The sequence below is a fragment of the Zootoca vivipara genome, chromosome 2 (genome assembly GCF_963506605.1).
Source record: "Zootoca vivipara chromosome 2, rZooViv1.1, whole genome shotgun sequence".
Taxonomy (NCBI): Eukaryota; Metazoa; Chordata; class Lepidosauria; order Squamata; family Lacertidae; genus Zootoca; species Zootoca vivipara.
The window spans coordinates 114837574-114853085 of record NC_083277.1 but is presented as its reverse complement, the minus strand read 5'-3'; the positions used below and the strand labels follow the sequence as shown (position 1 = coordinate 114853085).

The window sequence follows — 15512 nt, the reverse complement described above, 5'->3', positions numbered from 1 at the left end:
AGCTTCCAGTGCGGCTTGCTGGCGTCCCAGAATGCTTTGCTGTGACGGAGGTGGTTTCCATTTTGTGGCCAGGATGGATGGCGAGGTCCTAGTGGTGAATCTTGCGCTTCGGAAGCGATCTCCCTCCCTGACCTTCCTAGCTGTAATCCCATCAAATATTAAATCCCCTGAGATCTCTTCACAGATTCCTCGAGGAGGGTCTGGTGGCGGGGCAGGCGGCCATATTGGCAGCTGGGGCTCTGTTCAGCATCCTGGGTCATCTTATGGCTCACGAACTCCAGTGGATCCCCTTTCCCATTGTATCAGTGGCGGGCTTTGGTCATATGGCACCTTAGTGGGTGGGTGGGTTGGCATTCGTCTGTCTCAAGAGACAATGGAGGAGTGCGCCTTTGGGGGTGAAGTCAGAGGACAAAATTTGTCACCCCCCGTAAATATTTCTTATTTTCACAATGATTCCTTTTGGTGCAGTTGCTTTTTCCGGATCTTTTCAGTGACTACCCATATAAATATGTTGTTGTTGTTGTTTGTTGTTGTTTGTTGTTGTTGTTGTTGTTGTTGCTGCTGCTGCTGCTATTTTTCTATAAAAAGAGGTGCCAATGCTGGCAATGAATGGCAATGGTGAGTTCCCGCTGAAAAAAAGCCCCGATTATTATTATTTTGCACCCTGTACAGGGAAACCGCTTGCACCGCCTTAAATCAGTCGCTGCTGTAACTTATGCACCTCGAACCTTTTTCTTCCACATAAACCCAAAACACAAAGACTGTTTTCCCCTCCATGCCTGTGCAAGGGGGCGAGCTGGCGAAGTGTATAAGGAGAACTCTCTGACAAAGCCTCTGTTGTTGTTGATGCTGTGTGTGTGTGTGTGTGTGTGTGTGTGTGTCAGAGCCCAGTTCCTGTGTTTTGCTCCTATGGGACTTGAGTCAGCAAGCAGATCCAGTGTTCCTGGCCCTTCAGGCCTTACATAAATAAAAAGAGACTCCTCCCCCCCCCCAAATCAACAAGAAGTAGAAAAGGAGCAGCTTTCACAAAGCTCTCCGCTACTCAGTAGGGGCTCTCCTTTAAGTGACAGTTCTGGAGCACAGGCTTGTGTGAGCTTCCCAACAGCAGTGCCCAGCTGACAGTCCGGCACACCGGGTGCACTGATTGCTCTGGAAGATATTATCTCACAAAGAAAGGGCATTTGCCAAATTAGTTGTATGGGGCTGGAGGGGAGAGGGGGAACTGAGTTATACGGCCGAAGCACAATAGCTGCTTAGGCAACTTTTATCAGCAGGGAAACAACTGCAGAGACAAGGATGGCACCAGGGAAAGGGGAGGGGGGTGGGCGCAACTTTGGGAGCAATGAGCTATATGTAGGAGGGCCCAGGAAGGGGATTTCGCACAACCCAAAGGAAGATTGCGCAGGCTGAATTGTGGGGAGCGCATGGATGGTGGAGGGCAGGCAGTTGACTGAAATAGCAGGGAAATGCACAAGGTTGAAAGTAGCTGCCTGAGTTGTGGGCAAGTGTAAGGCAGTTGGGATATAAAAGACACCTGGGGGCGGGACATTTTGTAAGCTGTGTAGAACCTCTGCTGTTTCGCCATTAAGCACTCCAGTTGCTGCAATATCTTGTAAGCATATACCTATTTGGGGGTGCATCTTTGCAGCAGGGGAACCTTTGCTTTTTGGGTTTTGTCTGCATGTGATGTTGGCATCCTCCTTCCGAGACCTGCAGCCTATTAAATCTCATACGAGACAAATCAGGAGGCGCAGCATAGTGGCCAAATCTGCCATCCTACCCTGGAGTAAGCACCATTGGACACCGTGAGATTTTCTTCTACGTAGAATCTTTTGTGTTAATATGAATCTCCTAAATGTCTTGCTTTTATCATATTAATGAGCAGCTTTTGCAGCTGTCTGGGTGCTTGCAGATGGAAGTTTAATGTGGAATTGGTGTTGCCAACGTGCAAAAGTTTTCCACACTGCCCACAAGACATTTGCTCCTCAGCAGAGCACAAACTACTTGGTTGTGGGTTTTTTTGGGTGGCGCAAATGATATGAGCACGCCTATTTCCACCAGATGCCACCTAATAATGTACAGTGGTACCTCGGTTTATGAACACAATTGGTTCCGGAAGTCTGTTCATAAACTGAAGCGTTCATAAACTGAAGTGAACTTTCCCATTGAAAGTAATGGAAAGTGAATTAATCTGTTCCAGACGGTCCGCAGAGTACTTAAACTGAAGCGTTCATAAACTAAAGCAGGCACCCCCAAACTGTGGCCCTCCAGATGTTTTGGCCTACAACTCCCATGATCCCTAGCTAACAGGACCAGTGGTCGGGGAAGATGGGAATTGTAGTCCAAAACATCTGGAGGGCCAAAGTTTGGGGATGCCTGAACTAAAGCGAACTTTCCCATTGAAAGTAATGGAAAGTGGATTAATCCATTCCAGACGGGTCCACGGAGTACTCAATCTGAAGCGTACTTAACCCGAAGCTTGGGTGTAATTGGTTCCGGAAGTCTGTTCATAAACTGAAGCGTTCATAAACTGAAGCGAACTTTCCCATTGAAAGTAATGGAAAGTGAATTAATCTGTTCCAGATGGGTCTGCGGTGTTCGTAAACTGAAAATTCATAAACCGAGGTGTTCATAAACTGAGGTTCCACTGTATTGACAGAATGTCCAAATTTCTATAACCTGATTCAGTCTCAAGATCTCTACATAGTACATATGAGGTATCACCTGCTCACATTTGTTGTTGTTTAGTTGTTTAGTCGTGTCCAACTCTTCGTGACCCCATGGACCAGAGCACGCCAGGCACTCCTGTCTTCCACTGCCTCCCGCAGTTTGGTCAGACTCATGTTCATAGCTTCAAGAACACTGTGCAACCATTTCGTCCTCTGTCGTCCCCTTCTCCTTGTGCCCTCTATCTTTCCCAACATCAGGGTCTTTTCCAGGGAGTCTTCTCTTCTCTTGAGGTGGCCAAAGTACTGGAGCCTCAGCTTCAGGATCTGTCCTTCCAGTGAGCACTCAGGGCTGATTTCCTTCAGAATGGATAGGTTTGATCTTCTTGCAGTCCATGGGACTCTCAAGAGTCTCCTCCAGCACCATAATTCAAAAGCATCAATTCTTCGGCGCTCAGCCTTCTTTTATGGTCCAGCTTTCACTTCCATACATCACTACTGGCAAAACCATGGCTTTACTTACATATTGCTCACATACTTCCTGTAAATATGGACTTCCTCCTCTGGGAATTGCAGGCTTCAATCGATAGATGCATTAAATTTATGAAACACCACATAATATTAAATTTTCTAGGTGCTGTACAGAATAAAATATAACAATAAAATCAAAGTAAATTTAAGAAGCAACCAGCATAAAACCCCAGATATAAAGCCACCATGCTGAGGTAGCAGATGCAGCACAGAACTGAAATAGCCATCAAATACACTAAAACCATCAATAATGCCACAGGGCCTTTAATATATAGTACAGTAATCTTTAAAAGCCTAGGAGAACAGGAACTTCCCTTCCCCAAAAGACAACAATGTAGGCACCAGGTGACTTCCTAAAGAGAGCATTCCATAACCATGGAGCCATCACTGAAAAGGCCCCCTCTCCTACAGATTTCCCCCACCAAAAAGCAGAATAGTGATTTTGCACAGTTGCAATCACACAGCCCCATACATCCCCCACCCAATCTAGTGGCTTATATCCTGTATGTCCAAAATTGGGCTTTAAAAAAGGGGAGATGACAGCAATCTTGCATTTGCCTCTTCACTTGACATTATGAAATTGGTTCCTGGTGTGAGGAAATGGGCTGGTTTAGCTCTTATCAAGGGGGAATACAGTACTATGAAATATACTATATAGATAGATGGGTGTCAATCATGCACGTAGCCAGGTTTTTTGTTAGGGGGGGGCAATACTTTTGTTAGGGGGGCAGAACTGTCATGATTGGTCAGTTAGTTAAGTATTTCTATTGTTTTACTTGATCATAATACCTGCAGGGCCGGTGCGTCCATTTAGGCGGACTAGGCAGTCGCCTAGGGCGTGTAAATGGAGGGGGCACTGGCCAGCCTGCCCCGCAAAACCCCCGTGCCACCGCCGCCCTCCCATGGCACGTGCTCCTCCCGCCTATGGAGGGGATGCTGTGAGCTCCTCAGCGGCTGTAGAAAGTGAGCGGCAGCAGCGCCCGTAGCTGAAACCTTCAGCTATGGGTGCTGCTGCTGCCGCCGCCACTCACTCGCTGCAGCCGCTGAGGAGCTCACAGCGTCCCCTCCATAGGCGGGAGGACGCTGAGCTCTCCTTTTGGCTTGCGCTCCTCCTGTCTATGGAGGGGACGCGGGGCGTCAGCGGCGTTGTGTGTGGGGCATGACGCATGCGTCATGACGCATTTGCTGGGGGCCACCAGAAGGTAATTTTGCCTAGGGCGCAAAAAGCCCTAGCACCGGCCCTGAATACCCGGGGTGGGGGGACACGTTATAAGCCAGGGGTGCCAATTTAAATAAAATAAGCCCTGCCCCACATAATCACATGACACTGCGCGCGCACACTCACCCCATTTGAATGAAGTTCCCTTCATCTTTGGGCCCCCTCAAATATTCCATGGGGGGGGGTGAAGTCCCCTCGGCCCCTAGGAGTTGGCTCCTATGTTATATGCTTTGAACAGGCAACAGGTGTCCATTTCCAGCAAAGAAATGCAGTGAAATGCAGAGCTGGGTAGCTCAGTAGGTTAGAGCATGGCACCGATATTGCCAATGTTGCAGGTTTGATCCCCCGTATGGGACAACTATAATTCCTGCATTGCAGGGGGTTGGACTAGATGATCCACAGGGTCCCCTCCAACTCTGCAATTCTATGATGGGGTAAACAGCACATAGGATTTCTAGCTGTCGATACAAGTAGCAGGAGTTTTATAAATCATTTAATGTGTCAACACGAATAGAAGTTATTAATGTTGCAGTTGTTGTATAAGGAATTATTATGATGACCGGAACGTAAGAGAAATTAGTAAGATTTGGAACGCAGAAATGAAGACAATAATCAAACCATCAATTCTAGCGAAGGGGGGGCGACCTTATTTAAAGTATGTAATTCGGTATCTGAACGATTGGTATTAGTAATTGTATTATAAATTCGTATTGTTATAATGACACGTGTCAGCCTCCAGGGCGCGCGTCCATGGGAATGGAATCGCGCCAATCTCCACCCCCCCCCTTGCTAAGAGCAGCCATTGCAGGCTTCCCCGCCGCTCCTTCCCTGTCCTCGCATCGCCCCTGCCCATGTGCGCCGAGCGAGTCACGCTGAGCCGCGCCCCTTGGGGCACATGGCTCCCCCTCGCTAAACCTGCGCCGCCCGGGGCGGATCTGCGCCAGGGGAGATTAGCGCCGCCTTCGCCCTGGCCTGCCCGGGGTGGCCCCCGAGCGGGAGGCCGAGCAGCCGGAGGGCTCAGCCCGGCCGCGTCCTCCCCTCTTCCACCCCTGGCTGGGCTTGCACGCGAGGAGCAGCGGCTTCGCAGATGGGACTCCCGGCGCCGCACGTGTGCTTCTCCGCAGCTGATCGGAGTTGGGGAGGTCGCGCCTCTTGCTGCGGGTGGATCAAGGGAAGAGAGGATTGAGGGCAGCTAAAGCTTAATCTCTCTTTTCCTCCCTCGAGGTCGGGCCGAAGTTTTACAAAAATAAAGCCCCAACCTCGCCAGATTTAAGGGCCGCCTCAGCACCTTAAGCGACCTCCCTTGTTATTGCTTGGTTGTTGTTGTGGTGTCATAAGAGCCAGCTCCTACGGGCTGAGGTCCCTTCCATAAAATATTCGAGGGGGCTGCCCCCCTAAATTGATGGGCATTGTAATTCAAATGGCGTGCGTGCACCACATCTTGTGATTGATTATGCAGAGTGGGGCTTACCTGCCCCCCCTCCCATTTTATTAAAGTTGGCACCCCAGGTTGTTGTGATTAGGAGAAGGAAAACACTGATCCTAAACCTGCTTTGCAGGATATCTTCAAGAGAAGAAAAAGCTCTGTAGTAAACCCTACACAAATCTGGAGTGGGGTCCCTAAAACAGTTGGAGCAGTTTATTGTTATGTTTTATTCTGTACAGCGCCTAGAAAAATTTATATTATTTGGTGTTACAGCAGTTTAACGTCACCCCTGAGGTGCACTCCATTGTCTCTCAAGACAGACGGATGCCAACAAAATCGTTATTATTAATTAAATTTGTGTACTGCCCTTCATCCGTAGATGATGAACAGGAGGTCACTGGGATTAAGGCTGGCTTCCAATTTCCTGCCTGATGTGTGAAGCAAAGTTGAATGAAGCTCCCAGAGCTCTGTTTATTCAGAATAAAGAGATGGGTACTGGGTATGGAATGGTCAAAAGCATACAAGCAGAGCTGATCCAGCTGTTAGGCAGGGTGAGGCTGCTGCTTCAGGTGGCCTGCCTGCACCATCAGCGCCAATTTGCCCTGCCTGCACCATCAGCGCCAATTTTGGGCAAGGTCACATCCATTTGAGGGCAAGATCTCACCTGAAATTGGTGCTGTTGGTACCCAAGTTGGAAAATCCCATAACTGGCTCTTTCCTCTCTCTGGCATTAAACATATTACTACTTATTTGTGTTATTAATATTATTCAATCTAACATCAAATTGCCTTTTCAAGACACCCAAAACCAGCTTTTAACCAGTTAGTGAGATAGGATTTACCGTTGCAGAAGCGTTGCTGTCAATATGCTGGTGACACACAGCTCTACTTCTCCTGTATATCTGCAGGTGAGGCAGTGGATGCATCAGACCAGCATCTTGCTTCTGTAATGGACTGGATGAGAGCCAAGAAACTGAAGCTCAACCCAGGTAGGACCCTGAGGCACTGCCAGCGGATGGTTCCCTGTTCTGGTCAGGGTTGCATTCTGCCTAAACTAAAGGATGTTTGTTTTAAATTATTGTATGTGTATACCTTTTACAACTGCAAGTCTCTTCAAGGCATTTTACATAGAAAATGGGCCATGCACATGACAATAACATATAGATTACTGTGGGTTAAACCACAGAGTCTAGGGCTTGCTGATCAGAAGGTCGGCGGTTCGAATCCCTGCAACAGGGTGAGCTCCCGTTGCTTGGTCCCAGCTCCTGCCCACCTAGCAGTTCGAAAGAACATCAAAGTGCAAGTAGATAAATAGGGACCGCTCCGGCTGCCAGAAGCAGCTTTGTCAAGTAGATAAATAGGGACCGCTCCGGCTGCCAGAAGCAGCTTTGTCATGCTGGCCACATGACCCGGAAGCTGTCTGCGGACAAACGCTGGCTCCCTCGGCCTATAGAGCGAGATGAGCGCCGCAACCCCAGAGTCGGACACGACTGGACCTGATGGTCAGGGGCCCCTTTACCTTTACCTTTTTAAGCCTCATTGGTATCAACCAGATTTACCCCAAATCAGTAAGATTGCAGTTATACAGCCCCATTGATCTTCACCTTGCCACAATGTTCTTCCTGGAAGCCCTAAAGCTTCCACAACCCTCTTGTTGATGGGTTCGGCTGAGCTGCGACCTCTGTTTGCTCTTGTTCTTTATTTTTAAACCCATCCACAGAGCATGTAACAAGTCGTGTAACAAAACATTGCATCTCCTTTTGTCTATAACTGAAAGGACGGTGATTCTTTGCCTTCTACTTATTTAGCCAAACGTAATGGTTCCATGCAGGAATCTGGGTCACCCAGAGAGGTGGGGGGGGGGAGTGGAAGGGAAGCAGAGAGTTAGGGTTTCTGGGCCACCTACGTGTGTGCGGTGCTGTTTTTTTTGTGTGTGAACTGTCACAAACAGGCAGAAGGAGCTCAGCTGGTTCTGGGTTGCCATTTAACAACAGCTCAATCCCTTCTTTCTTCCCTGGGATTCTTCAAACTCCTCAAAGGTTTCTTTTTAGATGAATTGCTGTCTGACTGCAGTAGGGAACATTGGGGAAAGCATGGTATGGGAAGTCATCCCTCGGCAGGGTGAGGCGAGACAGCCAGGGGAGGCCTTGAACAACACACAATCATATAAACCACTGTTCTACAAATTTCTAATAGCTTCTGCATTAAAACTGGTGACACACTTTACTCTTGCATCCCGAAAAGGCTTATGTAAGAGGAGGGGAGAACTTCTTGGAAAAAGGGGACCAGCTCTTGGACAGTGTTGAAATAAATTCTTGAGCAAGTGCAATGGGACTTCCACCCTCTCTCCTCCTTCCCCTTGCACATGCTGTCTCCAGATCTGCTCCACAGAGGCGGGGGTAAACCCAGAACAGATTTAGGGGGTGCCTGGGAGACCTGGGTGCGGGGAGGAGTCTTGTTGAACAAGCAGAAATCATTTTGCTGAAGCAACACTAGCTTGAGTGATACATTGCACACCATCCCTTATGTAACTGTGTGGATCACTGTTCTGGACTCAGAAAGAGCATGATAGCAAAGGCTTCTGAGACCCCGAGACCCTGGAGAACTGCTGCCAATCAGAGCAGGCAATACTGGGCTGGATGGACAAAAAGCTTGACGTGGGATAAGGCAGTTTCCTTATTTTGCTCTAGGTGTCCCTGGGGATTGGCATACCTAGAACAACAGTTTGTATCCTCTGAGGGTATGTAATTCTGCTGCAGCTTTTGCAGTAGGTGTGATGGGATGTTTTCATCACACTCGGGGCTGAAGAGACAGAGATTCCGCAGACTGAAGCAGTCGAGTGGGCACATATGGCAACCTCACAAGTAAACTAGTTGTTAAGGACTTTATGTACTAATGGTAACACCTTGAACTTGGCATGGTAGCAAATTGGCAACTAGTGTAGATCTCTGAGCACAGGAGTTATATGCTGACGAGGTGTTAGTCTGTGCTGCAGCATTCTGCACTAACTGCAGCTTCCAGATCAAGCCCAAGGGAAGCCCCACATAGTGTGGATTGCAGTAACCTAGTCTTGAAATAACTAATGCATGAACTGTGGCCAAGCTTTCCTAGTCCAGGAATGGCCATACCAATTGCTGTTGGTCAAAGGCACTTCTAGCCACAAAGGCTTGCTGAGCCACCAAGTGACAGCTCGATCCAAAAGCTGGATTCCAGATTAGAATGGATCCCTATAATCTGTGTCGCCCCAAATTGCTTGCAGCTGCCCCACTGCAATCCTCTCCACCGCCTTTTGCCCCAAGGGGGCATTTGTGACTGGTCAATAATTGTTCCAATATAAAGGGTCCAGAGCTGGTTTCTCAAGGAGCAGCTACACTACTGCCTCTTTCAAGGTAACACACAATGAAGTGCTAGCTGCATTCTGGACCCAACCAGTCAGCCCCCCTCTGCAAGTTTTAATAAGCTAGGAGGAACATGGCTTATTAAAGGCATGTGGTCGGATGTATTGCCACCAAGCACCTTGTCCACGTCAGCTGATTGCACAAGGTGAAACTGATCCCACCATGCAACTCGATAATGGCACTGGATGCTTCAGCTGGAGCAGCGACAAGTGCAGAGTCCAGATCACCCCAAAGTCAAGCAACTTTCTCCTCCAAGTTGGTTACAGCAGATATTTGAAAGCTCCAGAGGTCCCTCCCCCACCATAACCTCTGAGCCATCCGAAAAAACTCCACTGGCCGGCTACCAGAGGATGCAAGCAATGCAAGCTGCAAATTGAGCCTTCTTTGCAGCCACATGCTAGGCAGATTACGCACTCAAACCCGTGTTCGAGACTTCTCCATTGGAGAAGCATCCATGTGCTGTCATCTTCTGCGCATGCGCAATATCTAGAGGTGGTTTGTGACCGCACAGTGCTGTGAAGTGTGGCCTTGGGAAGTTCTCCTGCACAAGCCCCATCAGAATGTAAGGAGAGCCTTGCGGGATGAGACCCAAAACCTACACAGACAGTCCAGCATCCTGTTCCCACAGTGGGCCACCACAAGGTACCTCTGGGGAGCCCGACACAAGCCACAAGCCTTCCTCTGAAACCTGGAGACTGCAGTGTAGCCGTGACTGTTTTTTTCTTCCATTCATCAAATCCCTTTAAAAAGCTATCAGACCTGGTGGCCGTCAAATCTGATTGCACCCACTTTGCTGAAATGAATGGGAGGCTTCCCATTTTCTTAACTGCTTCTATTTGTGGGGATTGGGCAGGAGGGCTTCCCTGAGAACTGGGACCAAATCAGATCTGGAGCTCCCACTCTGCCATGGGCACTGCCGCCTCAACTCGCTGTGTATTATTATTATTATTATTATTATTATTATTATTATTATTATTATTTTATACCCCGCCCATCTGGCTGGGTTTTCCCCACCACTCTGGGCAGCTTCCAACAAATACTAAATTACATTAAAATATCACAGATTAAAAACTTCCCTAAACAGGAACTTCTCGGCTCTTACAGTCTCCAGGATGCCTTGCATGGTCCTGTCCTAAACCTTCATGCACTTCTCCCATGCCATAGAAAGACTTTTCCTCAGCAAGGCCAATGACTGATATTTCCCTGGCTGATCAAATGTTCTCAGATGCTCAGGACCCAGAACACAAACTCTATTTTCAGAGCAGAACAAACTTTTAGGAGAAACAGACTTGAGTAAATTAAATTGTCAGCTTCCCGTTCCAGCTCTCTAACTTCGGGTGCCCCCCCCCACCTTCTGCCTCACTTTTAAAACCTTTGTCATGGCAGTATGTTAATGGTTCACTGCACTGTCCCAGTTTCTCTCTCTGTGTTTTTTTTACATCCTATTAATAGCGGTTGTCCCAGTTTCATATTCAGCAGGGGCTTTCTCTGTGCCCTGGTATATAACTTCCTGTCTCACACACCTCTGTTTTTAACCAATTCATCCATTGCAAACATTGGTTTCTGTATTTTAAAAAGAATACATTATTTTTTTATTTTTTGGCATTAGCTGTTTTGTGCTACAGGCCTGAGCTGTCATTCTAACTTCCAGACCGTCATTCTAACTTCCAGACTCATTTAGTAGAGCATGAGACTCTTAATCTCAGGGCTGTGGATTCAAGGCCCGCAAAAAAGATTCCTGCATTGCAGGGGGTTGGACTAGATGACCCAACTCTGCAGTTCTATGATCCTATAACCCAAGTTTTATCTTAAGCTTGGTATTACAATATGGGCAGTAGCAGTGAAGGGAACAAAGACACAAGCAGAGAGAGAGAGAGAGAGAGAGAGAGAGAGAGAGAGAGAGAGAGAGAGAGAGATACACTGAGCAATTAGTGGTGATGGCTATATGCAATCTTTAGGTTTCAGGGGCTATATGTGTCTCAGTATCGGCCACATCTGCACCTTGCATTTAAAGCCATATCACACCACTTCAAGCAATCATGGCTTCCACCAAAGGATCATGGGAACTGTAGTTTGCTGAGAGGGGACTCCTTGTCCCTTCACAGAGCCACAGTTCTCAGAGCTCAATGGGAAGAGGGTTGGACTGTTAAAGCACTTTAAGAATTGTGGCTCTGCAAGGGGAATAGGGTTCTCCTAACAACTCTCAACATGCTTAACAAACTACAGTTCCCAGGATTCTTTGGGATAAACCATGACTTGTAAAAGCGGAATATTGCTGCTTTAAATGTAAGGTGCAGGTGGAGTCATAGTTGTGGGGGGCAACAACAGCAAAGGAGGGCTAGTTCGACCCAGTCAGATGGGCGGGGTACAAATAATAAACTATAATTATAAATTATTATTATTACTAATCTATGCCCTTTTTGTGGGTTTGTCATAGGCATCTGGATGGCCACTGTGAAAACAGAATGCAGGACGAGATAGGCCTTTGGGCTCTTCTTAAGTCTTATTGCTCTGATTTAATTTACAGTATTTCAGTAAGGTTAAGCATACCCAGATTTCATTAGATGATCCCATCTGTGTTCTACATAAAATTTCTGAAACAGTTCCTCCAGCTGAGACAATTTAAAGAGGCCCAAATTGTGGGTTTTCCTTTCTCTTACAACCGTCTCTCAAAACCGTCTGGGCCTGATGAATGCATCTTAGAAGCAATCAAAGTATTTCTTGCTTGAAATGGCATTGACACACGCACCAGGGTTAAGCAGATGTAGGGCGATTTTAATTTCTATGGTGCATAATTTGGCAGTTTGGGGCTTTTTAAATGGTTGGTGGTTTGCACAGAGGCAGCCCCAAGTTTTGGAGGCCACACCATTTCCAGGTACGGCTGGCACGATCCCCGCACACCTCCTGCCAGCAGAGCTAGATGAAACAATTGTCTGACTCAGACAGATTCCTATGTTCCACCCTGAGCTCTTGAGAAACTCAGTGAACTCTCTCAGTCCTGGAACTCCCAATTCGAGTGGCTCACACTTGCTTAAAGTTGCAGCCCTTGACATGTCTACTCAAAAGTAAGTCTAACTGATTTTCACTGTGGAATTTACTCCCAGGTAAGTGAGCCCAGGGTTGCAGCCTGCCTCACTCTCTGTAGTCACTAGTCACTAGGCTTTAGCTCTCTGTAGTCACTAGTTGTCACTAGTCAACGTTGGCAGGGAAAACCACCCGTATACTGATTATGACATCACAGAAATAAACAACTCTTGTCTTCAGAACTTTGGCAGGATTTACAACATGGTGGCCATGAGCCAACCAAAGTCAGGCACTTTTAAGGCCCCAGTGATTTCACGGACAGATTCTCTCAGTAAAACAAAAGGGGCAGAAAAGTCCTCTAATCTTATAATTATTCCACCTTGGGTCCCCAGGTGTTGTTGGACTACAATTCCCATCATCCCTGACCAATGGGCCAAGCTGGCTGGGAACGATGGGAGCTGTAGTCCAACACCATCTGGGAAGCTCACTGACTGCAGCACTTTTAACCAGCTGCAGTTAAGAAAATCTGGTCACAGGCAGAAATCCAACAGGTGTAGCTTCCCCCAGCCTGGTGCTGCCTATACCACTTTTTATTTCATTGAACCACCAGGAAGAAGACACTGCTTCTGAGCATACCGAGAATGCCTCAGCCCCTCCTCCGGCTAATCGCCACCCCACTCTCTCCCTTCCCCCGCTTGTCCAAGTCATCCTCGCCCCCCCCCCCGGGATCCGGAGCGGCAGCTTGGCTCCCTTCTGGGGCAAAGCAGGACGTGACCCCTTTCTCCGCTGACAATAAGCTGGGAACTGCCGCTTGCCTATGTCCCAGATGGGCCCGTGCCAGGCGGCGGGTGGGTGCGGGGGACGCGAATGGGTCGGTGCGGGGGGGGGTGCTCTCCCCTTCCCCACCCCCGATCTGGGCTGCTGCAATGTGTGTGTGAAGCGAGGCCAAGCTCCCCTTCCCCTCCCTCCGCCTGCTGCCCATGTGCGGCCGCGGGAGCTGATGTCATCGCTTGGGCTGCCTGAAATGTGTGTCAGTGGGGCATGCTTCCGATGCTGTCACATGCAGGCTACACATGAGCCAGCCGCCAAGGCAAGCCAGATCCTCCCTCCCCCGCTCCCTCCTGGCTCGAAAACAGGAGCGGCTAATCCCCGAGTTGAACAAGCAAAAAAGCAGCAGCAGCGGCAAGCGAGCAAGCCTCACCCACGCCTATACAATCCAGGGAGCGCCGGAGTTGGGGGGGGGGAGAGATCGAGCGAGCGGGGGAATCTGCAGCCGGAGCCGGGCTTGGAAGCACGTGGAAGTGGCAGCAGGCTGCAAAAACGCCGCTTTCGGGAACCTGAAACCATTTCGCAGCGCGGCAGCTCGGGAGCAAGCAAGCAAGCACGCGCACACGCACACTCACATCCGCGGGAGAAAGCAGGGGAGGGGGGAAAGGAGGGAAGCCGCAGAGGGTTCCCTTAGCGCTTAGCCTACTTGCTGCCGATCGTTATTTCCATTTATTTATTTATTTTCGCCTGCTTTGAGGGGCGCCTCGTTTGCCAAGCACACAGGCACGCACAGGTCTGCAACGCTCGACGCGATTTCTGCTTTGCAAACCCGGAGTCAGGTTAAATCTGCAAACGGAAGCCGGGCGCCTGGAAACGCAGCGACATGGATAACAATTCGGGTAAGCCGGCGAGCGTTGCGGTGATGCTGCAAACTCATCTCTCTCCCTAGGATTTAGCGGATCGTAGGAGATGGCATCAGTTCTCTGGAAGTGGGTGGGCGCTAAAAAGGAGAATGTTAACCCGGGTGTGTGTTTTGGTTTTTTTTGGGGGGGGGTTGCAAGCCGTTTGCAAAATGCAATCATCTGTGCTATATTATAAGCCGGGGTTTTAACGTTCTTTTCAGTGGCAGTATCCTAGGATAGGATATCCTATCAGGTTAGATTCCCGGCACAGGAAGACGTTCATAAGTCTGTGATTTAATTCATTTCCCATTTCTAAAAACATACACCAGCGCACACAGAAATCCCCTTGCGTTATTTTTAGACAGTTGGTATTTTCCTAGCCGAAGCGTACATTTCTGAATTGTGAGTGGGGTTTCTGAAAAGAGCCTCTTATGCCTGATTTCCCCCTTTTTTTATTTCTTTGCATGAAGAGCGGGGTGGTGGAGGAGGGAGAAAATAGAAATATGGTTTCGGTTGATACTGGAATGGTTGTTTTAAGTGAAAAGGAGAGAGAGGGAGGGAGTCAGCCTGAAAGACGTGCATGGGCATTCAAGGAATGAGAGAATTATTGCTGCAATGTGGGAAGTAGTTCTGATGCGTAAAATTACTACTTGCTTTCGAAATTTGTTTTGATAAAATATCACGGATTTGACTCGCGGGAATGCCCCGGGATTCGTGCACCTCGGTAAACAAACCCCGTGGCATCTGACTGGCAGGCTCTGAAAAACTGCAACTCATTTCTGTTTTGTCCACGGCTGTTGTGCAAAAGGAGGGTAGAAATATTGCAGGCACCGTTTGGAGAGGTCTGTGTGTATGTGTGCAAATTGGATGGGTCCAGCACTCAGCCCCATGAGGTCTCTCTGAGATGATGTGTGTGGAGACCTACCAAGTGGGAAGTTGGGTTTTAGGGGAACAGGGTTGCTGAAAGAGGGGTGAGATAAGGTTAACCCAGGAAAGTGGGCCAGTGTAAGGAGAGGCATCTTTTTACATAGGAGAGATGAGCAAGTGCTGCCTTGCACAGAATCAGACCATCCAGCCCAGACTGGCAGGTCTTGGGTAAAGGTATTTCCTTCCCAGCTTGAATTCTCTCCCCCCCCCCTAGATGCTAAGGATGGGACAGTGGGCTGTGTCCTATTTTACTTGGAAAGCGATAATCATTCCACCACCAGCACATCACAGCAGAGAAGGCCCCCCAGCATAGAGTTCAGCATCCTGTGAAAATATAAATTTTCTGTTTTAAAAGGGCAAGTTTCTAGTCCTTAATCAATGCTTGGTGGCAGTAGTGGCAATGCTGGCTGAAATCTCAGGTGCGGGGGGTGACGGACCTGCATAGCTCTTTGCCTGTCCCTCTTAGCAGAAGCAGAATAAATTATGCTTCAAAAAAGCAGATAGATGCAAATTTATTTAATTTGCAGCATTTACACAGGCTGCCTATTTTTTTTCTTGCATTGGCGCGGATTAAGCTTGCTGCAGAATTTTCATTTGTTTGTTTTAGTGAAGAAGATCAAAACAGAGCCAGGCTGGGTTATGTATCCTTAAC

At 48.4% G+C, this 15512-nt stretch overlaps 1 protein-coding gene across 1 annotated transcript in view; it reads left to right on the top strand.

The window, feature by feature from the left end:
- The first annotated feature begins 13383 nt into the window (after positions 1-13383).
- LOC118076701 (nuclear receptor subfamily 1 group D member 1-like) overlaps positions 13384-15512 on the top strand; it is a 35385-nt gene continuing 33256 nt past the window's right edge. Inside the window, exon 1 of the mRNA XM_035099578.2 lies at positions 13384-13930. Coding sequence (XP_034955469.1) covers positions 13915-13930 — 16 coding nt within the window. The 5' untranslated portion in view covers positions 13384-13914. The remainder of the gene's footprint in view (positions 13931-15512) is intronic.